Source organism: Carassius gibelio, chromosome B6, assembly GCF_023724105.1.
Source record: "Carassius gibelio isolate Cgi1373 ecotype wild population from Czech Republic chromosome B6, carGib1.2-hapl.c, whole genome shotgun sequence".
In the NCBI taxonomy this organism is placed as follows: domain Eukaryota; kingdom Metazoa; phylum Chordata; class Actinopteri; order Cypriniformes; family Cyprinidae; genus Carassius; species Carassius gibelio.
The window spans coordinates 29,555,579-29,581,375 of NC_068401.1; the positions used below are offsets into that span (position 1 = coordinate 29,555,579).

The following is a 25,797-nucleotide window of genomic DNA, read 5'->3' on the forward strand; positions in this document are numbered from 1 at the left end:
AAATAATAAAATCTCAGAGCAGCTGAGAGAAACACTGATGCATCTGTGTATTACAAACCCTTTCGGAGGATCCACTGAACCACAGGCATCCAGACAGAGAAGATTCAAGCTGACTGAAGTTTCTCCAAGAACACAACGGCATCTCAAACAGACCTGTAGTGACAGACAGGAAACCCCCGCAGAGAGCTCACCTTCCACCAGTGAACGCCATCCATACAGGAACTGCTACTTCTCATCTCAAAACCACTTTAAACATTCATCACTGAAGTGCAACAATATTGTCATATTTTATTTATGTTTTGCAACAAACCTTTTTTTTAACACATTTCTAGCCACTGCACATAAAGTACCTGACACACAGCAGTAAAACAATTATACTTTTACACTATAGCATTCATAGGTCTATAATACCTAAATAGGAGAAATCTATCTGTTGTGCTTCTCATTCACCTCTAGAGGCACTGAGAAACAATGCTGTTAAATGCCCAACAAAAAACACTGACCCATAATAAACAGCTATATCTGGAGTCAGTCAGCTATCAGAAACACAAATATGCTTCTATATGTTATTTAGCAGCAAATTGCGATCGCAGAGAACTACTGGCGTCTCTTACATTCATCAAAACAGCAGACATCGTCACTTTAACATACATTTGAATACAAAAATCCAAGTTACAAGGTGAAATGGCACACAAAAACAAACAAAATAACAATAACTGTGATAAGCCACTCAAAAGAACGTTTCACTTCTGCTTTTGTGTTTCTGCCTCATGTTAGCCTTAATGTCCCTGCTTCCAAACATCTTATAAATAGAAATGATAGGCCTATATTATGATAATATTCAGTGTGAGGAATGTAATAAATTGTCTGAAACAAATCATAACTAGGTTTCCTTTGTCGTACCATGTAAACTGAACGGTATAATTTTAGTGAAAAGAAAACAGGAAACGGTCCGCAGTGCTTCACCTGGTTTCGTCCGCAGATCCTGCGCTCGTTCTGCGTCACACAAACACCCTGAATCACCTGCACATCAACCAGCACAGAAGCAACAGCCTTCATTAACTCTTTAGAGAAATCCATAGGAAACATCAAGACTATATGCCGAGTATAATAAACAGGCAAAAATTTTACTTTTACCCTTGTTACGTTAAAACTGTGTCTTAAGAACTAATTTGACCAATTAGCAGTTTTGGATTCAAATGAGTCAAATCTACCTTTATAAAAGTATTGAAGAAAAAACTTAGATGACTAACTTTTAAAACTAGTCCAAGTGGTTTGTGCAACCAGCAACTGAAAAACTTTCTTTTTTCTGTGGAACACAAACGGAGATGTTTAGAAGAATGTTCACGCCGCTCTTTACCATGCAATGAAAGTGCAAAACAAAACATCATGCCACGTGTTATGTTTGTTTTCTTTACGAACAAAAAGTTCTTGTAGCTTCGTGAAATTTGTATGAACCCCTGATTTCACATGGACTGTGTTCACGATGTCCTTGCTACGTTCATCAGAGAGCTCTCGGATTTCTTCAAAAATATCTTAATGTGTGTTCGGAAGATGAACGATGGTAGTTTTTCAATTCTGCACGTTTTTCACTGGCATGTAATCTCCGCTGGAGGGCTCGATCAGCCCGCAGGAGCTCTGCAGGTCCAGGTTGAGGAGGTCCAGGTGTAATGCAGGGATGGGGCAGCTCGGCCGCAGAAGCAGATCCAGGTGTCTGTTGGGCTGTGGTGCCGGCAGGTCTGGAGGCAGGTGGGGAGCCAGGTTTAAACCCAGAGGACTGGGCAGCTCCATCTCCTCCATGCTGTCCTCGGTTCCAGCGGCGAAACCTGAATCCGGACTCTGTGTGTCCTGCCTCAGCTTCTCCAGCTCCTCTGTGTCCTTCTCTCCAGTGGGGTGAGTGACGTCAGTGGGGCCCCCTGCTGGCCCGTACGAGGAGTGCACCGAGCAGGGCTCCAGCACGTCGCTCGGCCCCTTGGAGCTCTGGGACAAGAAGTAGGTGGAGTTGGAGAAGTTGGAGGATTTGGCGGTGTCATCCCATGCATCCTGCGGGCCGCCGCTGTTTCTGTGAGAGACGCGGGATTCGCGGGCGTCCTGCAGCTTCAGGACCTCGACCGGACTGATGAACTCAGTGTCCACTCTGATGAAGCTCTCGTGCGCTAAAACAGACCCCAGCCAGGACTGATGGAGAGAGCGTGGGTTATCAAGCAGAACTGAACAAAAACCAATGCGGGTCTGGTTGTCGGAGGTGGGAGACTCACCGTAAAATTCCCTCCGTGACTCGAGTTCAGATCTCCGAAGAATTTGGAGGGATCAGGAATATACGTGGAACCATTCTTCTGGACCCTGAAAGGAAAAGAAGCCACATTCCTGTGGCCCAATACTGTCATTCCGTGCCCGGATACACTCTTTATAACAGATCCTAACAGTCTCTCACATAACCTGACATCTTCTTTGTCCACACTGAAATCATTTTAATGCATTTAGCACACACCTTTATCCAAAGCCACTTACAGAGCATTCAGGCATTTTTTACTTAACATATGTTTGAAAAGATCAGTCTTAAAAAATCATACCTTTACAGTAAATTTATAACAATGCCCCTTAGCTGTTATAAATTCACTTTAAACCACGGCTTCTTGGTCTCACTGTTAATACCATTCCATACATTGTCATTATAGTTATCGTTATCTTTTTAGTTACTGTTAGAATTAGCATATAGCATTATTATATTATATAGATTATAGTTATCTTTAGATTTATTGTTATCATTATATTTATTTTCATATTTTGTAAATCGTTATTCTTAGTATTACAGTTATCTTTATCATTGTCATTATATTTATCACAGTTATAGTACTAGTTATAGCTATTGTTGTCATTGTCGTTATTGTAACTGTTATTATTATTAGCAGCATTATCGTTATAGTTATGGTTATGGTTTGTGTTGTGGACTCGCTGAAGACTCCTCCCAGGTGCATCAGGCATCAGCAGCGTCACACTCACCTTTTGGTTCTCTTGCACTTGAAGAGAATGGTGAAGATTAATATGATGGCCAGAGTGATTCCTGTGAGCGTGATCCCTGCCACAGATGATTCCAGCTGGAAGATCCCTAGAGAGAGAGATGAGAGTGTTAGAGTGTGTGTGTGTGTGTGTGTGTGTGTGTGTGTGTGTGTGTGTGTGTGTGCGTGTGTGTGTGTGTGTGTGTGATTGTGTGTGTGTGTGTGTGTGTGTGTGTGTGTGTGTGTGTGTGTGTTTGTGAGTGTGTGTGTGTGTGTGTGTGTTTGTGAGTGTGTGTGTGTGTGTGTGTGTGTGTTACCTGGTGTGTGGGGCGTCTGACCCACTTCAGATGTCCAGCTGTACTCTTCACTCCAGTCGCTCCACACAGCATTGGGCATGTCTTTCTTTTGATACCTGACTCTCACCCTGATCACGTACTGCTGATTTAAGTACAAACGGTCCTCTGGCAGATTGCATTGAGTTTCTTGACTATTTACGGTATCATTTTCCACATCCTACACAGACAATGACAGAATGAAGCATTTCTGCTGTGATGAACGCTTGTAGAGTCACGTTACGCAGAATCTGCCTTCAGATGCACATCATCTAAACATCCTCTGTCTTTAACCATTACAGTTTGTTTTACAATCGCTTAAAGACTAAACATACTCAAGACACTCTCCTAGTAATGCATCCTAAAACCAGGACAGCAAAACTGCATGCTCATTATCAATTTGCAACTGTGAAACAACATTTTTGCAAAACACTGAACACTTTTCTCCACATTAGACACTGACAGCTCATGAGTTCTGGAAAACACTGCCAGCTGAAACACCACATTCATTTACTGATCACTTACACTTACAGCTCTTTCCTTCACAACGGTTTTAGAAAGAAAGGTTTTATTTCCAGCATTTGTTTCTATTGCTGAATATGCTGTATATAGTATTTAAGAGCAGACTGAACATGCATAAGCTAGTTGTGTTGGACATCCCTGTGTAACTGTGTTGCCAGAGATGTGTGATGTAGAGTTTAGAGAAAATAATCCACAGTTTCATAAATCATGTATAAGAAATTGTCAAAAAAATTATTATGGAAAAAAAACAGGTTGACATAAGAGAATATGATATGCTCACCTTCCAGCTCTGAGCAGCAGATCTGTACTGGATCTGAAACTGTTTATATTTCTGTAAAAAAGTTTTAGCTTTTGGAGGAACAAAACTCCATGAAGCATTGATCCCATGCACCTTCAGTCCCTCAGGAGGAGCCGGTTTCACTGCTGCACACACACACATCATAATCGCTCAAGTAAACAGTTATCAGTGCTGATCAATACGTCAGATTGGAGCCAGAACAGTAGCTGTGAAAGGATTCTGTCATTAAATAATGAACTCTTTGTTTACACTAATGGACTCCTGCTTCTCATTTGTAAATATTAGTGATTGATACACAGCCCTTCTCCAATCACACGCTCTCTAGCTTATGTTCCAGAATATAATAATGTTCCAGTTATTATATTTGACTCACCACTGTTTTTTACATCATGTGGTGCTATTTCAGCTATGGGATTTGTGTAGTTGTCACAATGGACTTCTTCTTGTAATGTGGCTCCCAATGATATTGTAGCTACCTTCATCCGAAGAGAAAGAAATAATACATCTGTATGACTCGTCATATGTTCTTTTGGTTTACTACTCAATGAATCTGCAGTTTAACATCTCAAACACATGCCGTCAGTCACCTTTAAAACCACCGTGGCAGAGCGTATATTAGGCTGTGCTGGGTCTGCAAACATCTGCACCTTCTCTTCGGTCAGTCTTCTAAAATAAAAAAAGTTCAAAATGTCACATACAAAAATAAAGCACATACTAACCAACAAATGATTTAGTATCATTAAGAGAAAGGAACATGAAAACTGAAAACTGTTCTATGTTCATTAGTTCTGGATCCTGTATAATATGAAGGCTGTTTGCCTAATCACAAGCAAAATCTTTATGAAATCACATTTTTCCTTACGTCTTCTTAAGCTTTACATGAATCCAGCAGACGGTCTCGGGTCGGACCGGAGGGATCACATCCAGTTTTGAGGTGTCCCAAACACATTTGAAGGTGTCGAAGTAATCATTATGACATGTTAAACCTGGAGAAAGAGCAAAATCTGAGCAATTCAACCTAATAATAAAGGTTTCAAAAGAGTGACACCACAGAACAACCATTTTTAGATTCCCATAGAACCATACAGTAATCAGTTCATAAAATAAACATATTTATTTAATTAATCCAAATAAACTTTTATCTATTTTCTAACTTTTGTTGCTATGCAAAAAAAATTGGATGTTAATTGTGCTATTAATGACGATTGATAACTTTTATTTTTTAAGTGAAAATCCCACACATTGAATGAAAGTGTATGTTTTTCACAATGTGTGTTAGACCCTATAACCACTAATCTATTAAAAGAGATCAGTCTTAAAAAATCATACCTATCTTACTCTTATTAAGTAGTAGCAGTAAGTGAAGAGGATTCTTATTAATCACAAGTTCAGTATGGTGTACCCCAAGGCTCAGTACGAGGACCGCAGCTTTTTACCCTGTATGGCTGTATATCTGTTTGTTTGTTTTTTTTCAGATTTAAATGCTTACAAAAAATATAGAAAAACTTAGTAAACACACACAGACCAATCACAACTAAAACACAATGTCCATCAGGAATTCTTACTTTGATCTGCAAGAGCTGAATGTGATGATATCATCAAAATCATCATCATTATCATTATCATAGCCAGAATCTGCATGATGGCGTGTTCCTCTCAGTATTCATCTGGAAATCTGTTAGGAGACAGAGAGACTTTCATTCATCACATATGTAACTGTTGCTTATCTTCTCGGCAAACGCACAGAACATGACAAAAAATGCTTTGGCATTCATTTTCCTCCCCCAAACGCTCACACACTCGTCAGGTGGAAAAACCCAAAACCACAAAGAGAAAGAGCAAATACACAGATCATCACCCACAGACTCAGAGAAATAAGACACAGAGCTTCTAACAGAGCGTGACAACACAAATGCCATTAAACACATGAGCGAACGAACGCATGGAGGAGCATCACACACTCCACCGGACACATTCTAACAATGTGTACGCTGAAATATTTTCTAAATCTTCCTGCTTGAATAAACCATGATTAATAATCAATAAAATAGAGAACAGAAGAAAAGTATCACTTCAGTGTTTAAACTCAATCATAGCTATTAAATCAACAAACTCATATTTCAGAAAGGTGTTCTGGGAATGTTTTATCATATTATATTTGAGTTTAAAGTGATGATGATGCTTTTCTACACTACACTATCAGATGTTCATTCATTTCCAATCATCCTCTCCACTAAAGAAGAGTTTTCTATAGAGAGCTCATACATAGTCAATCTTGACCTGTCTAAAATCTCACGTGTTCAAGCAGAAGCTTCCCGTGGACAGGTGTGTGTAGAGACTAGAGTGTGTAGAGTGAATAAAAGCGTGTTACATACGTGTGGAGCGGAGACGTCCCAGCGCTGAGCGTCACGATGTCACTCGCTCATGTTCTTGTCTGTGAGTGAGATCACACACACTGCAGGGTTAAACGAGCGACTCTCCACGAACACAGCCCTTCCTGTCGCACGCACACACACACACACACACACACACACACACACAGGTAGTAAAACAGGTCATGGATAAAACTAGCGCTGGGCTGTTGTGGTGACATTTAATCTAAAGCTCAGACAGGAAATGAGAAGTGTGTAGTAGGAGGAGACAGCGCTCTCCTTCACTCTCTCACACTCCTGAACCCAGACACACGTTTATAGACCAACTGCTGGAAACAGGTGTTTGTGTGTCTGTGTGTACGTCTGTGTATATGTGTGTGTACCTGTTTGAAGGAAAATGTGTGTGCTAGTTTGTGTGTGTGTTTCAGTGTGTGTGTGTGTGTGTGTGTGTGTGTATGTGTGTGCATGTTTGAATGTAGGTGTGTGTTTGAGTGTGTGTGTGTGTGTGTGTGTGTGTGTGTGTGTGTGTGTGTTTGTGTTTTCAGGGCCTCACATTTTCGAGAAGAGAACTGACCACAGTTTGTGGTTATGCTCCTCTTCTGCTGAAAACAGTATATGCTGATGGGGTGTGTTCTGATGCTGGGATGCACATAACCATCATAAACCAGCACCAAGACATACCCAGTTTCAACAGGGTCCTTTACAGTTCTAGTAAAGATCTATCTGTCTATCTGTGGTTCTGTCTATCTTCTCGGCCTCTGTGTTCTCGTCGCTCAAAGTTTTCCGCACGTCTGAGGGGCTGCACCTGGTTTTTCTCTCACGTCAATGTGAGACTGAGCAGCAGAAACAGATGTTCTCATTTCACTCTTTCAGAAAAACAAAACTCCATCAGTAGCTGAATGATTAGTCCGTGTCGGTTAACGCTGATTTCAGTTGATCTGATTTCCAGATAAGCTGATCCATTATTCAGAAAACCTCATTTGTTCCTTGTTTAAACTGTGAAGCTGACAACGGTTCGGCGTTACAGGAATACATGCAGACGCTCTCTTCTCACAGATATATGCTGCTATCCTGACAGTTATCTGAAGAATACTGTATAAAGAGAGCAGCCCAGGCGGCGAGAGACACGGGTGAAAACACTGATCGAATCTTCACCAAACACCTGCTCGTCTCCTCTAACCCTCAGTCTGCTTCACTCTTACCTTGATCACTGCTCTTCTTCCAGTCAACGAATCCAATCCAGAAATACAGCTTCTCTAGTGCTCATACCGAGCATCTGACACACATTTATCTCTCACTCATTTCCTCAATGCCATCACTTTTCTTAGAAAATCATCTTTAGTAGAAACATTTCATCAGTTATGACAGCATTCATCATCAGTCACCTTACTATCGTAGAATCTGTGGATGTGAGAAGAAACGCATGATCTGTCATCATCCTCAGAGCTGATAGAGCTGAATCACATCATCTAACTTCATGTGACTCTGCTTATAGCATCAGAACTCAATCAGCTTGATTAATCTGAACTGGATATTAACATTATTGTCTTTTAGAGCTTCTTTACAGCCAAATATGAGGTCCAGACCACTGTATGTTTTTCTTATTAAAAAATAACATCTGAAACTCTCTGAATGAGTAATTAACCGTTTAAAGACTGTCTGTATTTATAACTCAATGTATATATTCGATACTGAATTATTTAACAGTTGCATATATTCATAAACTAAAACTACACATTCCAAACAATTATCATTTTAAGCAGTGTATTGGTAGTGAGTATGCTACAGATTAAGAAACTGAATTTTCCATATTAATTTTTCACAGGTATTAAATTACGCACTGTATTTTGTGATTTAGGTTTACGTGAAATATCTGTAAACTTATCATATAAGATCTCCAGCTCACCACAGACTGACTTTCTGTGTCATTTGGAGAAAAAATGTATGCTTTTTAAATCATTTTATTCACTTATCAAAAGTTGCCAAATACATTTTTAAAAATTGCACAATTTGTTGCTAGGGAAGTCTGAAAAGTTGCTAAACCTAGCAACAACATGCTGGAGTAATTTTTCACAAGTCATGCTCAAACAGAGCACAAGACAGAGATTGTATCATATATCAATGCTTACAAACCAAAACTAGTATTGCTGCATGAATAATACATAATAATCAAATGATCCACCCCTAAACTAAAGAATTAAATATATATTTTTAATGCAACAAATGAGGTCTAATGTTACAACGCCCAACATCGACATGTCTGACGTTTTAAAGTTTCTATGCATAATGAGTTGCATTTGAAGCACTATTCCTAACATCATTTACAGCTCAATCTGTTTCCATAGTTAGGTCTGTCACAGCGAAGCATCTGTGACTCAGTCTGTATTGATAAAAGCACTACAGAAATAAAGGTGATGGCATCATATAGTGTGCTTCAGGATGTGGATGGTGCAACACAGAAGATAAAATAAGAAATAGTCTTCTTTATATTTTTCCATTCTGACCATTGCTATTCCTCAACCAGTCACTAAAGCCTGCCTTAAAAGGTGAAACTGAAAAGCATGCACACCGGGTGGATTCCATGAAGATGAGATGAAACGGTGACCTTCAAACGAACATCCTGCGCTGAAACTATAACAGCAATCTTAGTGACAGATACAGCACAGAACGATCTGGTAGAGATGTACAATTCATCTCAAAGTTAATCTGCATTACACATTTATAAAAGTCTGACTTCTGCAACACTGAGTGAATCACATCAAACTCTTCAAATGACACAGGTGTGATTTCTGCTTTCTAATATTAATAATGCAGCGCTCCCTTCAATGCACTGGAGCCCAAAACAAACCAACTACAATATGGTTTTCTAATTAATAAAATCCTCCTGAGTCAAAGATGAACTAATCAGAGAAACTGAGAGAATAGAAATAACACCGTTTCTGATTTTAGGCACAAGAGCTTTCCTGCACTGTCATAAGGCACAGTGTCCTGCATTAATATAAAGGAATGTATTTTACAGGTGTTTACCTGTATTCTGAACGTCATGCACTGTGTTTTAGGATCCACAGAAATGACTGGATAACGCATCTTTATGTGTTTATTTATGTGTTTGTTTATTTTGCCAGATCAGATCTTAAAACCAATTGGAATTATTTCAATCTATTACATCAAAGCCATTAATGACCAATCAAGTTTTTCAAAGCGTGGCGTGCTTCTTTTAGTCTGAAGACAACATTAGTTTGAGATGATTTGAGTGAAATCAAGGTAAATATCACTTAAATATAAATACATTTAGTGTCATTTGAATCAAGCTGTACTTGTTTTGCAACAAGTTGAAAATATGATGATCTGGACACATAAAATGCTGGTTATTAAATGGCCTCGCATCAGGAAGTGATGTCAGACATGGTTTTAATGAAGGTGTTCACAGTTCGTTCAGAATTCTCCAGTGATTCTGTTGCCCATAGTTTAGAAAAGCCTATTTATAACACACACCTGCCTATAAACAACATGAAGTGAAGTTATTTTAATATTGAACATATGAAAGTAGGATACTCTCATTTAGATGCAGTTTCGTTCGGCTATTTCTGGCCAATTTCTACCTTTCAACTGAGACCCAAACTCACAGATTCAGGCGAAACTGAAACCAGAGAAAGTTTTCACAAGTGCCTTTCAGCTCAATTCTACGGCATTAAATTAAATCAATTAAACAGAGATGTTTAGTCTGGTTTAGTCTGGTTTAATGGTCAGGTCCAGCTGATCCCAACGCTACCAGTAAAAGTGTTTCTATTTTTAACTCCAAAAATATCTCAGACGACCGTTTTTGAACCAAACAGCTCACAGTCCCATAAAACAAAACCAGCTTACTTTCTGACAAGAAGTCAAACCCCAAATAACCCTCCATCAACCACAAGTGAAAGAGTTTCTGATAAAGATGAGCAGGTCTAAAGTTAAACAGGATAGATGCTGGTGATCTAGAGATCGAGGTCGGAAAAAAAAACGTGTGGTTTTACGACAGCTATAACACACACACACACACACACTCAAAAACAACTATCAGCAAAAGAATCAACTATCAGTGATCATTAACTCTATAAAGAGAAAAATATAGTCCAATAAATTGTCTATAAAAGAGAGCTGTTATCTTGTTTCTGAGAATCTCATGCACATGTTTTATGGGGACTCTACGCAGGTGTAATGGATTTTATTCTGTACAAACTGTATTTTCTGTCACCCTTCACATTACCCCAGCCTCACAGAAAACATTCTGCTTTTTTACAAAAAAAAAAAAAAAAAGATTTCTGTGTGATTTATAAGCTTGTTTCCTCATTAAGATGTAAAAATTGAAAGATTTGGTCCCCATAACATGATAAAAACCAGGCACACACACACACACACACACACAATAACAACAACTATCAGCAAAAGCATCAACTATTGGTGATCATATAAAGAAATAAATAGTAAAGCAACTGAAGCTATAATAATTGTCCGAAAGAGCTGTTATCATGTTTCCTTCTTAGAATCACAAGATATCTAAACCACACACACACACACATACACACACACACACACACACACAAACAAGTGTTTTTACGAGAAAAAGAGATGCTACATCCTCCACCAGTCACTCACACCTTCACTGTCACATCCTTCTTTCTGTCCTCTAAAGTCTTTCCATCCTTTAATCAAACACCATCATCAGCCCTTCATCAGTCTGCCACACACACACACACATACACACGCACACACACACACACACACACGCACACACACAAACACACACACACACACACACACACATGTTTGTTTTTGTGTAAAGTGTGTTCATCCCATAGGTGTAATGGTTTTTATTCTGTAGAAACTGTATATTCTATGTCCCTTCACCAACCCTACACCTAACCCTAACCCTCACAGGAAACTTTGTGCATTTTTACTTTCTCAAAAAAACTCATTCTGTATGATTTATAAGTGTTTTGAAAAATGGGGACATGGGTTATGTCCTCATAAGTCACCCTCTCCTTGTAATACCTGTGTCATACCCATGTCATTATACAGAGTTGTGTCCTGATATGTCACAAAAACATGCCCACACACACACACACACACACAGACACACACAGACACACACACCTACATCAGTCTGACACACACACACACACACTCTGTTACATCCCCCAGCTCTGTTGGTTCCTATACAAGTGTTTGATCGCAGTGTCTCTTCCTCTTCTCTTAATTACAGATGATCCACACCTGCGCAGAGCTCTATAAAGAGTTTCTGAAACCACACCTGAGTGCGCACACAGAGATCAGAGATCAGCCGATGCACTGCTGTCTAACTTTATAATGATTGCCGTCCACCCAGATGAACATCAGCTGGCATTGAGAAAGTTATAAATGGAGGCCCAGAGGGAAGGTGTCGCTCCTTCTGATCCTAATTCATTTGATGTCACTCGCCACATCCGTCTTGTGCCACACTTTGAGCGTGTCGCTACCAATTTAGACGGTCTGAGAACGGCGTGGGCATTCCTCCTGCTGTGCGTGTCAGGAGGTTTACTCCTCACTAACAGAAGAGCAGACTGGTGACTATGATGTAGTGAAAGCCTCAGTTCTGAGGTGCTATCCGCTGATCCCTGAAGCATACACACAGAAGTTTAGGAACTTAAAAAGTCTGAGTGTCTAACTTTTGGTGAATTTGGTCGAGATAAAGCAGCCCTCTTTGATCATTGGTGCTCGGCACAACGGATTGATAGTCAGGAGAAATTGTGTGAACTAATTATTTTATGAGAATTTAAGAGCTGTCTGCCAACCACAGTGGTCACCTATCTAGCGGAGCAGAAGCCCGAGTTTCTGAAGCTGCTCTCCTTTAAGTTTCTAGTTGCTAGAACTTTTTCGCTTAAGAATTGTTCCCCCTACGACCTCTGATGCAGACAGGAAACCGAGTGCAATAACACAAGATGACCCACACTGTTTTTATTGTAAAAATCCCGGGCATATCTTCGCAGACTGCTTAATATAAAAATATTAAAAAAAACAGTCCATGAAACCAATTGGTCTCTTTAGTATCACCTATCCTTCGTACACGGTTAAAATCAGAGAAAAGCCAGTCCATGTATGATCCCTTTCTGAAGAATGGGACCGTATCTGTGCCTGGTGAGGAAGAAGTTGCTGTGCGCATCTTGCGAGATACGGGCGAGAGTCCTTCTTCCTTCGCGGTTTGTTGCCATTGTCAGTTGGGTTTTCTCAATGTTTCCTTACATAACGTGCATCTCGAGTCAGATTTGGTGTGTGGTGATGTGGTTGTCGACGTTCAAGACTTTTTTCCAATCCCGGGTGTCACGTTCCTCCTCGGGAATGACGTGTGGAGTCGGGGTGATGTCAAGGGTGCCCTGATGAGTGCTCACTAAAATATTCTGACGTTTTTCCCACTAGTGTCGTCACTAAGGCGCAGACTCGAAGGTTGAGGGATTCAGTTCCTCCTAAGGATGGGAGCTCCCGCATATTTCATCAGAGACAGCTTACTTATGCGGATGTGGAGACCTCAGAAAAGTGATGAGTGGAACGACATTGAGCAAATCGTTATTCCGGCTGAAAATAGATGCGCTATTCTGAGTGTCGCACATGATGGTGTTTCTGGTCATTTAGGCGTGACTAAAACATTCATCCGCATTCTTCCTCATTTTTTTTTTGGCCTGGGCTGAAGCGTGATGTGCGGGGGTGTTGTAAAACGTGCCATGTCTGCCAGGTTAGTGGTATCAGTATCTATTAACAATTATGTGTACTGCTACTCGTTTCCCGGAGGGTTTGCTTTTGTCGGACTACAAAAGGAAAAGTCATTCAAACTGACCAAGGAAGAAATTTTACTTCGCATGTCTTCTCCCAGGTCATAAAGTGGCTCCAGATGAAGCACCGCATTTCTAGCGCTAACCATCCGGAGAGTCAAAGCAAGTCAAGGACAGTCAAGAAAATATCTGATTTGAATTATGTAATTGTAACCCCCTGACAAGCGAAGACGTTCTTACATCTGTCATGTTAATATGATGAGATATGATAAGATGTTAAAGAGCCACACAGGTGGGAAATCAAAAATTACCTGTATTACAGTGTATGATGTAGCTGTCCATCAGTGTAAACAATGTGCAAAGTGATTAAACCAAAAAGTACACGATTTATAAAGTTATTGGCTTCTAAAGTAAGGAGTCGACTCTGAATCGCTGAAACGAGTCGTTATAGATTTCAAATCTTTTGCCCATCTCTATGTATGTCACTAGGAGCACTTTGCATAATAATCTCCGCCTACCGTCTTGAGAGAAACTGACCTCTGACCTGCCCCCCCCCCCCACACACAGACGCTCTGGTTGGTGTGAGAGCATCATGTCGAGGAGACAGTGTGTTTTTAATTGTAAAGGCAAGTTTGTTTTATTTTCACTGCCAAAGAATGAAGATCAGAAGAACCAATGGCTAAAATTCATTTTTACCACAATACCAGAGCAGTACAACAGATCCTTGTTGTGTTCACAACATTTCACTGATGACTGCTTTTCTAATCTCGGTGAGTACAGCGGGATTTTCAAAGCGTTTGGCAATGAAAGAAGGTTCATTACCAACTTTATTTAGACCAACAAGCATCTCCGAATCACAACGCGAAGTATGATTATGAAGTTATGTGTTTGTTTTCTCCCGAGCGTCTTATCAGTATGTGTGCTGTCTGCAGCCTGTCTGCGCTGATCGTCATGTACAAACACGGCATTAAAATGAAGTGTAACAAGTGCTGCTAACAGATATTCTGTGATAAAGTAATCCATATGAAAACAACGCAATGTCTGTTTTTCACGTCTCCCATCTTTATATTGTGATGAGTCAGCTGCCTCCTCCCTGATTGTCACCGGAACCCCGTCCTAAATCGCCGCCCTTCACCAGGCTCCCGACTGGAGTGGGTGTGTGAGAGGAGGGGCGCTGGACGAGTCAGGGCTGGCGGCGTGTGATGGGGTACACCTGAAGGAAGTGGAGCCTCATCACCGCCGCTGTTTAAAAGCCCAACGCGCCTCTCCTCGGGAGACCGGTCTCTTCCCCGTGCATGCACGCTGGTGTCCTCGTGGGTCCAGGAAGGGTGCATTGAGGGACTCCCGCGCCACAAGAGACGTGAGCTGCCGGACCCGCGATCCGGAGGAGAACCGCACCCGTTTACACGGCCGACGGGCCAGGATGCCGGGCCGTCCATCCCCTACCAGCGCCGTGGCCAACGAGAGAGATGCAGCCCCTAGAGGAAGCCGCTGCCCCTTGCGCCCCGGACCGAGGAGGGGAGCGCGTGCGGCCGCCGGACTCCGCCCCTTACCTGGACCCTTCCTCCATGAACACTGCCCGACCCACACGAACCCTGCAGCACGACGAGGACATCAGATTCCTTGTTATTTTGGAAACTCTTCCCCTTTGGCCACCTTTTATCTCCTATTTATGATTTCTGTTAATAAAAGTCTCTCCGAGGCCTGACACCACGCCCACTGTGTCTGTCTTGTGCTCCTCCCGTGACAATATCTACTGTGACCACGCCCCCGCGCTGAACGCGCTATTCAGATTCAAACTGAAGCGCGTGGCTTGAATACACACACACAGAAGAAAAAGCAGCGACACTGTTCAAGTTTTTTATTTTACTGTTTGCTTCGGAATAAGACATAATTCACCCCAAACAGATGCTAACGCATAGTTTACCGTGGAGGTGTGTGCAGAACAACCAATCAAACCTGACTATGTCAGTTGACCAATCAGAACACAGTATGCTACCGAAAGGTGGGGTTTAAGGAAACTGAATCTTTTGAACAGCTTCGCGCGAACCGTTTGGGGATCTCTGAGAATTGAGGTAATTTTAAAATGATATTTTGACAAAATGACAATGTTTTTTAACCTTGGATGGATTTAAACCTAATGTACAGGACTTAAACAGTGATAGGAAGCTTAGAATTTTCATCTTACTGGCTCTTTAAAACTGACTTGTGTAACCTTATCGTACACGGTCTTGAGTCCTCTGTGTTGCCTTCTTCACTCGTAGATGATGATGATGATGATGATGTGGAGATGTGTTATTGAAGGTCGACTTAAAAACATATTATCTGTGATGGATGATTTTTCTGAGTTATTCGGTGATGTTCCGACTGTGACAACTGTTCTGGAACATGACAGAGATGTGGGTGATAAAGGCCCGATTAAACAACACCCACATAGGGTAAATCCAGAAAAGCAAACCATTCTGCAACGACAGGTTGAGTATATGACAGGGAATAATATTGCTGAACCTAGCTCTAGTCCCTGGAGCTCCCCGTGCCCTTTAGTTTGAAAACCTGATGGCACTTACAGGTTTTGTACCGACTACAGATGTGTTAATGCCATCACTGTACCAGACTGCCATCCATTACCGAGGATGGATGACTGTGTGGACCGTGTTGGCTCGGCCATCTTTAACACTAAAATTGACACCAAGAGCAGAACAAATACCAGCTTTCGTGACCCCAGATGTGTTTATGCAGTTTATGCAGATGTGAGTGAGTAATGCGCCTGCCACATTCCAGCGATTAGTAAATCTTGTTTTAGCTGCGATGGAAAACTGCGAGGCGTATTTGGACGATATAGTCCTGTATAGTACACACTGGTCCGAGCACATTACATAACTTCTAAAGCTTTTCCGTAGGCTTTCCAATGCAAACCTCACAATTAATCTTGCAAAATGTGAGTTCGGAAAAGCCACTGTCTCTTACTTGGGGAGGATAGTTGGCAGGGGACATGTTTTACCAGTGATGGCTAAAGTGGCTGCTATTCAGGAGTTCCCTGTGCCCTGTGATCGGCGTGAGCTATGCTGATTCTTAGGAATGGTAGGCTACTATCACAGTTTTTGTAAGAACTTTTCAACTGTGGTTTGTCCCCTCACTAACTTATTGAGCCCCAAGACTAAATTTGACCGGCCGGAGTCCTGTAACAAAGCCTTTGAAATCGTCACAGCGGTTTTAGGCACGGGCGAACCGGGCAGCCGCCGGGGCGTCATTTTTTCGTAACACATTGGGGGCGGCAGCACGAGCAGATAAAAAAAATCCTCTGTGTCGTGAAGCGGTTTTTCGTCATTTATATCATTTCACGGTAACACTTTAGAATAAGGTTCCATTAGTTAATGTTAGTTAATGTATTAATTAACATGAACAAACAATGAATAATACATTTATTACTGTATTTATTCATCTTCGTTAATGTTAGTTAATGTAAATACAGTTATTCATTGTTAGTTCATGGTAATTCACAGTGCATTAACTAATGAACAAGCACAACATTTGATTTAAATAATGCATTAGTAAATGTTGAAATTAACATGAACTAAGACTTATAAATGCTGTAGAAGGATTGTTCTTGCTTAGTTCATGTTAACGAAAGTAGTTAACTAACATTAACTAATGGAACCTTATTCTAAAGTGTTACCCATTTCACTGTGTGTGGAATTGGCAAATTGGCGCTCCCTGCTTGCTGAAAATATCCACTGAAGCTCTGTGTTGTGAGAGAAGTGTAAGGGAGTGGGGCGAGAGGCGCCTGCGACCTTTCACCTCTGGGTCTCTCTCAAATGGAACGGACAGGGCGGGGGTGGACGGGGACGGGGGATCCACAGTAGTAATATAATGAATAATAGGCTAAAGTCAGTCACACACCTCGACTTTCTTCCAAATAACGCACATTTCATTCATAATGTTATAATACAGGCCTATAGTTCCTGCAAATTAAACTAGGTAATACAAAACGATTATGTGGTCATCAAGGTGAATTGGTTTAGTCTTGACTTCTGGTCCTGAGTGACAGGTGGGGGGGTGGGAAATCTGCTGATTGTCGAGTGCCAAATAAACAGAGATGGAGAAGAAAAGGTCAAAGCCAGGTGCCCAATTTCGAAAAAAAAGAAAAGAAGAAGAGGAGAAACGAGCAAAAGATAAAGGTATGCAACTATTGTCTCTGTATGATTACAGTATCCATTTCATGAATGAAGGGCTAATGTTAATTGGTGGTGGGTATAACTCTTTGTTAGCCTTTTTGCTATGATGCTTGCTATGCTTACACAACAATAATTTGGTTTCAACTCAATCACCTTTATTTATATTTATATAGTGCTTTAAACAAAATCACGAGATCTAATTTATAATATTGTGCTTTGCAATAAAACTGTTAAAAGTTCAGTTATCATTTCCATCAGTTGGTTTAACATTAGGCCCTGTAAATAACCAACGGCATTTTATTTGCTACACAGTATGCTAAGTATAGTTTCCTAAGTATAGTTTTACAAGTCATAACTAAAAGTGTGTCATGCGTATAATTTGAGGCAGTAACCTAATGGCACCTCCATGAAAGTTAGATTGATATACAAATTTTGGTTGAAAAATATCCTGAAACCCAAAAAGTTTTTGTTTTTGCCTATACATATAATTTAAAGTCATTTTATTTTTTTAAACAACCGAGTCCCAGTGACCATAGCATAACGTGAATAAAATATTATTTTTCAATGTATTTTTTTTACTATTTGTTTCTATGCTCTAAAAAATGTGATGACATGGGGGAAAAATAAAATAAATGTTTTTTTTTTTTTTTCGGGTCTAGGAGGATATAGCGTGTAATGACAGACATTTAGTGTGTAAGAGCATGTTTATGTAACCCTTCTATTATGTTTTGAGTCAATTTGACCCTAGACTGTTTTAGCTTTATAAAACATTATCCTAAGGTCTTTTGATTTCAAGTGCAGTTCAATTGCAATTTCAGAGGCACTTCTAAAATATTTTGGAGCATCCTCTGCCACTGGTCAGGATGAGCCGACCACCTCCTCCGCTACACATATGTCTCCACAAATATCTGATATTGAGGATGAAGACCTCTTTGCCTCTACTTCTCCCCAGCATGAGCTTTCAGGTGTGCATATCGTGTGTGTGTGTGTGTGTGTGTGTGTGTGTGTGGGCTACAAGACAACTGTAATTTAATGTAATTTTAATATTTCTGATCATTTATGAGTAGGACTGTGTTTTTTCACTGCTATGTGTTTTGAGTAATATGCCAATATGCTGTCTGATAGAAATGCCTGTAGCTGAACCCCCACTGAGCCCCACTGGCCCTCACATCTGACTCACAGGATTCGGACTGAGCTGGTTCACAGAGGACCAAGTAAAGTGCCACCTGGCTTTGTTTTCCGTAGGAATGAGAAGTTGCCACCACTAATATTTTAAGAAGACATTAGTAAGTGGTGAAAAGATGGCAAGAAGTTGGCTGATTTATTCAATTAAGAACAACAGCCTCTTTTGCTTCTGCTGCAAATTGTTTTCCAAGAGGAACATCAATTTAACAAGTGCAGGAATGGCAAATTGGAAACATGCATGCAATGATCTCACATCATATGAAAACAGTTGTTATAATAAAATATTGCTGTTTGTACAGAACTTTGTTCGAAAGGGGTCTCGCCCAGGGTGTATTTCAATGTAGAACCGCCACTGGTCACAGCTCTCTTGCTGACTCCTCCGGTGCTGGCTGTGCCTGACTTTATCAGACCTTTCAGCTCGCTGTGGATGATGTTAACCATCCTGTGAGTTTCTTCTCTAAGAAATATAATTCTGCCCAGTGAAAGTACTCCACTATTGAGCAAGACACCTTGGCTTTAGTTCTAGCTATTCAACATTTCAAAGTGTATTTAGGTTCTACGCTACATCCAATTACTGACCATGATCCACTCAAATTGTGATACACACACACACACACACACACACTCCTTCATCAGTCTGTCACTCACACACACACACACACACACACACACAGTCAGTAAATCTCCTGATAAAGCTCTATCGGAGCGCTCTTATAGATGAATGCACTGACCTGCTGTCTCCATCTCACCACAAGCGAAATTTCTGCTCACTGATTTACTCAAGCTGCTGGAGATAAAGGGTTTCCTTTTTCATTCTGTGTCTCTATTTTCGTTTGAAGAGAACAAAATGGTAAAATCCTTTGCGGTCTGTTTCTCGCTTCTCTAGAAACCACCTCTACTTCTCTCAGAAGAGCTTCTCTAAAAAACCCCGGGGTTCTTCCTTAACATGTCCAGCAGAGACACGAAAACATGCCATGCAGTCTTCATCAGGGCAGTCGGAGAGAGATTTTAACTAAATAACTGTAAATCTAGAGAGGACATTAAAGAGACGGGATTAAGTTATCTAATATCTTTTCTAATAGCAATAAAACTAGTATCACTTTATGGTAACTTTTAATAATTACAATGATTTACATTGTCAGATCAAACATTATAAACTAAAATAAATAAATAAATAAATAAAAGAAAGAAAGAAAATAAGAGAAAATTAAAGAAAAGCAAAGCAAAGAAAAGAAAAGAAAAGAAAAGAAAAGCAAAGCAAAGCAAAGCAAAGCAAAGCAAAGCAAAGAAAAGCAAAGCAAAGAAAAGCAAGGAAAAGAAAAGGAAAGGAAATGGAAAAAAAACAGTGTTTTTTTAACACATGGTCTTGTTTTCTAGGAATCCTGTTGTAGTGTCAACTTTAAAACCAACAAAACAAAAAACAAGTCCGTTTCCCGCGGATTCAGGATATCTGGCGCCCCCTGCTGACACACCAGCAATACTTACATCTAACAGAGTCACATTTAATTGCTAAATAAATGTAACCGTAATATGTTACAGTTAACGAGACTAAATATGTAATTAAATTACAGCCACTCATGAAAATTATTAATTATTAATTACATCTGAATATTTTCTCACACACACTACAGATGTGATTGATTCCTTTCCCTAATTTCATTGGCTGCTCTAAAATGTGAGACGGAGTTTTACAGAGATGTGCGTTTTTGTCATGCAGAAAAAGAAATAGTAGGCTAAATCGTGGGGGGGGGGGATACTATTTAGTTTCCTTAAATTTATATATTGCGTGCATGTTTTATAAATCGAAGGAAGGAAATAGAAAACCTGTGTGCACTTTATTTATTGTTTCTTGTATGTCCCGTGCGGGGCTCCGTACATGCTTATTCAATAACTGTGTCGTTTCCTATTTGTTGCTTTCTTTTTTCCAAGGCATTAGACGCCAGTGTCTTCTGTCATAGAAGAAACTGTATCATAGCTATTAAACTAGATCTTGTTGAGTTTTTTAATCAGTATTTAACCTCAGAATGACTTCAAAGTAAAAAGAAATGCTAAAGTCTGATTTTGTTGCAGCGGTGCTTTAAAATTATTATTTTCTGATCTTAATTCAAGTGATGAAGAATTTCATCAAAAGTCCACTGTAATGTTGCCCGGCCTGATTTAAATCATCCGTTAGAACTTAAGAAACATTATCAAAAATAATCAGATGTAATCAATTAATAAAGTCATTGGGATAGTTACACTTCTTATTACGTTTTTAATAAGACTGATCTGTTACATTTCCAACTTCCCCACTCTGCACAACAGAAGATCTTTTAACTTCTTCAATCCAAAATGAAATTTGCAAAAGCTGCTTTAAGAAATGCATTATTTATCATTTGCCTTTACATTTTAAACATGAATCAAATTATTTTAAACATATCTATTTATAGTATTTCTCAGACTGTAAATGTATTCAGATTTATTTAGTTCATTCTGCAAAAAGCATTTTAACTTACAGACTCCTGAAGCAGATAAACACTGGTCAGGGCCCGTGATATTACAACACTAAGGTCAAAAATCCCAAGATGAGCTAAATAAAATCCCAAGCTGTTTATCAGCGGATGTCACTAGCATGTGAAGTTTAGAGTGATTCAAACAAGCATTGGTTCAGTTGATTCAAAGATATGAAAAGGTTCATTCTCTCAGTCACTACTAGACAAAGGAATATTTCTAAAAAGCGTTGTTTTTCTCAGTAATGTAAATTTCAAGGTTTCATCAATCATCTGATATCAGACAGGAATAGAGCTGGAGCTCATCGGTCAGTGAAACACAGGCTGATGCAATAAACGTTTTCTCAAACTCACACTTTCACAATGAATATTGAAATCTCTTCTGCTCAACACAGATGCACTCATCCCATTACAAACACACAGAAGTCTAATTACAGTTTCAATCAAGTCTTTTCTGCGTCAGTATCTCTAAAAATTGAATTTATTGCTGTGATACAACGCTACATTCAAAAAAAAAAAAAAAAAAAGATTTTCTTGCTTAGTATTTTTGTCTTGTTTTCTTGTTATTAATATCTAAAAATTCTTGAATCAAAATGAATTTATTGTACAAGTAAAATGACTGAAATATTATGGCTTGTTTTCTGAAAAAAAGTCAAAACTATCAAAATGATCTGCCAATATACCTTTAATATACAGTATATTGCCAAAATACATTTGTGACTAAATACATTTTTTAAATAGAGTAGTATGCTAAAAATGCAGTTTAGTTCATATTCACGGTGTCCCGGAATAGCACAGATGAATACACTTAGATGTTCTAAAGTTTATTTTAAGAAGTACTAAAGGATCATTTAGTAGCCTATATTAAGTGTAAGATTGTTGCTCGAACAGAGCACTTTAAGTTCATTAGACGGAAGTGCACTTGATGTAACCTGGAGAACAAAAGCGTCGTCTCTGCCTTAATGTTCGCAGTTTCTTATAACTCTGTTTTACTCCCCTGTAGGCATTCTTGTGTTTTACCTTTGAAATAAAGTGTCAAAATAATAATAATAATACAAAGATTTTCCTTAATTTCTGGCCTATTTGGAGCATTTCGCGTGTGTTTAACATTCCAATCTGTCTCCATTTCCACGAACAGCTAATTATATCATAAGAGTAAGAATTACTGTTACTTGGCATAAACTTCACTTGTCAACATACCTGTCAAGTATCCCGTTTTGGCCGGGAAAGTCACGTATTTTACCCTTCTTTCCCGCCGTCCTCCCGTATTAGTATTTTCCCGTAAGTCTCCCGTATTTTTTTTTTTTTATTATTTATCTGCGTTATTAATAAAATAATAATAATAAAAACATTCCCAATCTGAGCTCTGTCACTAGTCTCGCGATAACTCCCACCTGTAGTAGCCTGTCGCGAGGGGTGTGTGAGGTCAGATGACATGAGTTATAACGTGGGAAAAACAACAACAACAAAAGAAAAAACAGAGACGGATGATGGATGCTACAATAGAGAGTGAAGACACACCTGCCAAAAAACCAAAACCCATGTGTAAATACCGTGATAAATGGGACGGCGAATTTACTTTTTTAAAGAATGCAAAGTCTGCAACAAATTGGTACAACAACTCACTAAAAGAGTAAAAGAAAAGTTATGTGAAACTTGCTGGAAAATTTCCCTTATTTTCAAATCCAAAACTTGACAGGTATGCTTGTCAATGACATCTGAAAGTATATCGCTCTTAAAATCTGCCATTTATTAGTACTATGTGATGTGTTAACGTAACTTTGTTTCATGTCTGAGCTCCGCGCGCGTGACCCACATCCTGTGAGAACGTAAATATTTAGGTACTATTTGTTTGGTAAATAGTGACAGGCGCAGAGGCCAATCAGCGAGCAGACCCTGGCGGAGTGATACGCGCGGACGCGAGCGGCGGAAGCTCACTGTGTGGGTGTGCTGCGCGAGTATATAACCTGCAGCGCGGCCTTGTCTCTGTTTTCTGTCTCCCGCGCTCCAGTCTCTCCGCACGCGGCTCTCTCGCCGGAATCATGGCTGTGTAGCGGCTAACAGCGCAAATATCGCAGCGGCGAATCCGGCAGTGCAGCGGTCAAGTGCACTGGCTCTATTTGGCAAAATGGCGTAAGTATTTGTGTTAGTGGTGTTATAATTAACTTAAGTATGTCACGAACTCGTCGAAGTTTTTGGAAGTGTTTGTATTTGTTACTATTAGTCTTAACTAGTGTAGTTCGGCCTATAAGAATTTTGCAGTGTTGATGTGTAAATTGTTTGCGAACGATCTCCGTTTGTTTTGATTCATTTGGCACACTGACACGCGCTTATTCATGAAATAAACAATCGGTTTTTGTCGAGAAGCGGCAACGTGGCGCCTCAAAATGGCGTGCGCGCGCTGGAAATGGCGCGCGTGCGTCACGGACGGGTTAATCTCACAAAGGAACCAGGGGCGGGGTTTCCCGTGCTCATGACCATATTAGGAGATGTTCTCTGGGAGGGCGGGGAAATTCCTTGCTAGAGGGGAACTACTAGATGTGTTAATAATAGTTACAAGGGCTGGTAAATACTAGTGATGGGAAGTGTGTGTGTGTGTGTGTGTGGGCAGCTTGAGTTCCTCCCAGATGGCATCTAGTTTGACTGGAACACCTTCAGGCATTTAGAGACCGGATGAACTGGTTCACAGTCATCCAGTGAGAGGAAGTGTATTAAAAAGACCGCTTTTGTGCCATTATATCTTCCCTCCAGCGAGGGTTGGGAACCGAGAACTGGTTCCTCTATGTTCTAATAAAGAAAAAGTGTGCTCCACACAACGCTATAATGGTATATGTGGAGGAGTGTGATTTGTGAAGAAAATGGACCTTGTGAATGCATTTCCCCCTTTTTTTATATTAATAATAATAAAAAAGTTGATCGTATTGTTGATGAAACTCAGAATTTTCCAGTCCCCAGGTAGTTTTCTATTTAAAACATCTGTACGTTTCTGTAACGTTGTCTCGCCTGGTTTCTTTCAGGTCCCTTGTGGCATCCACCCACAGCTCTGCTGCTGTAGACAGCACCACCTCCTTGTTCTCCATCGCTCCAGAACCCCAGTCCCGCTCCGCTCCAGCTCCGACCGTCTGTCATGTCTCTGAGTCTGGAGGACGTGGGGGCCCTGTTCCTTGGGCCCTCGTCTCTGATGGCTGACCCCTTCGGGCCCCTTCTGGACGATGATGAGGAGAGCGCTCTGTCGGAGGGGTGGTCATCACCCCTCTCCTCCTCTTCCTCGCCCCTCTCTCCCTCTCGTCCCGCTTCTGTAGGGTGTGAGTCTCTCTCCTGGACGCCTGCACAAACAGAGCTCGAGCAGAGCGAAGGTGAGGCTTCACACACACACACACACACTCCACCGCTGCTTCACAATGATGCACCTGGATAACGTATAGATTTATAAATCCTATTTACAATTCACCGTTTACTGAAACCTGTTTGTCCTCCAGCAGGCGACGTGTTCTCTGGCATGGATTGGATGACGGAGAAGTTAGACCTGAGTGACTTGGACCTGGATTCTCTCATCGGATCGTGTGATTCAGACGAGCCTCCCAGTTCTCCGGAGGAACTGCTGGCCTGCCTGGACACAGACATGGATCTGGACCTGGACTCGCTTCCGTTCGGCTCCTCAGAGCTGGGCCTGGCTCTGCCTCCGCTGACCCTTGACCTTCAGGAGCCTGTAGAGGTCAAGTCTGAGCCTGCGTCTCCGGTCCCCAGCTACACACTGGAGCTGGGCAGCGAGGTGTCTGTGATCCAGTCCGCTGAGCTCATGCTGACTCCTTCCCACATCGTGCTGCTGCTGACTCCCACAGCGGATCCGTCCGACAGCGACAGCGGGATCTCCGTCTCCGGATCAGATCCCGAACCCTCTCCGAAGCACGCAGGCTCCTCCAGAACCAAACCCTACTCCAGACCCGACCCGGCCGGCGCTCCTAAAGTGGTGGAGAAGAAACTGAAGAAGATGGAGCAGAACAAAACGGCAGCGACGCGCTATCGTCAGAAGAAGCGCTCCGAGCAGGAGACGCTGAGCTCCGAGTGTGCCGAGCTGGAGAAGAGGAACCAGCAGCTCCAGGATCGAGCCGAGTCCATCAGCCGAGAGATCCGCTATCTGAAGGACCTGATGGAGGAGATCCAGTCTGCCAAGAACCGCAGGAGCAAAGCCAAACCCCAGGACCCCGTCAGCGCCGGTCAGAGTTAGACGCTTCCTCTGGTGTTTCTGATCTAAACTCACTCTTTCTCTCTTTCTCTCCAGTCGCTCATCGTCCAGAAGGGGCTCATCGGTCATTGTTACACTGAATCTGTTGCTGTAGAGCTTGTAAATAGGCTTCACATGTGCTATTTAAACTGGCTAAACATGCTGGATCTGTCACGGTGTAGCTGTGAAATCACTTGTCTTCCAATAAAGATGCTTTCAAAATCATGTCGTCTTTGGGTTGCATTTCTTTTTTTGGTAAACTACGAAAAAAAATTATGAGGAAGGGAAAAAAAACCTATTATGCCCCCAAACCTCCCTCTTCCCTTACCAACCCAACACAGGACTGAAGATATCGACAGTAAAACGTATAAAACAATATCAGGTAGATCACAGTGTTTGTGGAGTTAGGGTTGTGTGG

General features: G+C 40.9%; 2 protein-coding genes across 5 annotated transcripts; one reads left to right on the forward strand and one right to left on the reverse strand.

The window, feature by feature from the left end:
* Window positions 1-276: 276 nt before the first annotated feature.
* Window positions 277-19,561, reverse strand: LOC127959412 (interleukin-2 receptor subunit beta). Of its 3 annotated transcripts, none has more exons than XR_008154259.1 (11): window positions 6,527-7,704; window positions 5,717-5,826; window positions 5,014-5,137; window positions 4,739-4,817; window positions 4,525-4,627; window positions 4,134-4,276; window positions 3,317-3,512; window positions 3,004-3,109; window positions 2,259-2,367; window positions 1,254-2,178; window positions 277-1,023 (listed from the first exon to the last, which is right to left on the reverse strand). XR_008154259.1 is itself a non-coding variant. In XM_052558590.1 (11 exons), exons 3-11 carry the CDS (start codon window positions 5,790-5,792, stop codon window positions 1,573-1,575), a joined length of 1,542 nt encoding a protein of 513 aa, XP_052414550.1. In that variant the 5' UTR covers window positions 5,793-5,826; window positions 6,527-6,648; window positions 19,397-19,561; the 3' UTR covers window positions 277-1,572. The 3 variants fall into 3 exon arrangements, 2 of the variants coding, with proteins under 2 accessions (XP_052414550.1, XP_052414551.1); XM_052558590.1 differs by adding an exon at window positions 19,397-19,561 and having other exon boundaries at window positions 277-2,178; window positions 6,527-6,648; XM_052558591.1 differs by adding an exon at window positions 7,726-8,715 and having other exon boundaries at window positions 277-2,178; window positions 6,527-6,648.
* Window positions 19,562-23,119: 3,558 nt separating this feature from the next.
* Window positions 23,120-25,604, forward strand: LOC127959420 (cyclic AMP-dependent transcription factor ATF-4-like). 2 transcript variants are annotated; one of them, XM_052558597.1, is made up of 3 exons: window positions 23,120-23,287; window positions 24,172-24,510; window positions 24,634-25,604. In XM_052558597.1, exons 2-3 carry the CDS (start codon window positions 24,282-24,284, stop codon window positions 25,380-25,382), a joined length of 978 nt encoding a protein of 325 aa, XP_052414557.1. In that variant the 5' UTR covers window positions 23,120-23,287; window positions 24,172-24,281; the 3' UTR covers window positions 25,383-25,604. The 2 variants fall into 2 exon arrangements, with proteins under 2 accessions (XP_052414557.1, XP_052414558.1); XM_052558598.1 differs by having other exon boundaries at window positions 24,637-25,604.
* The last annotated feature ends 193 nt before the right edge of the window (window positions 25,605-25,797 follow it).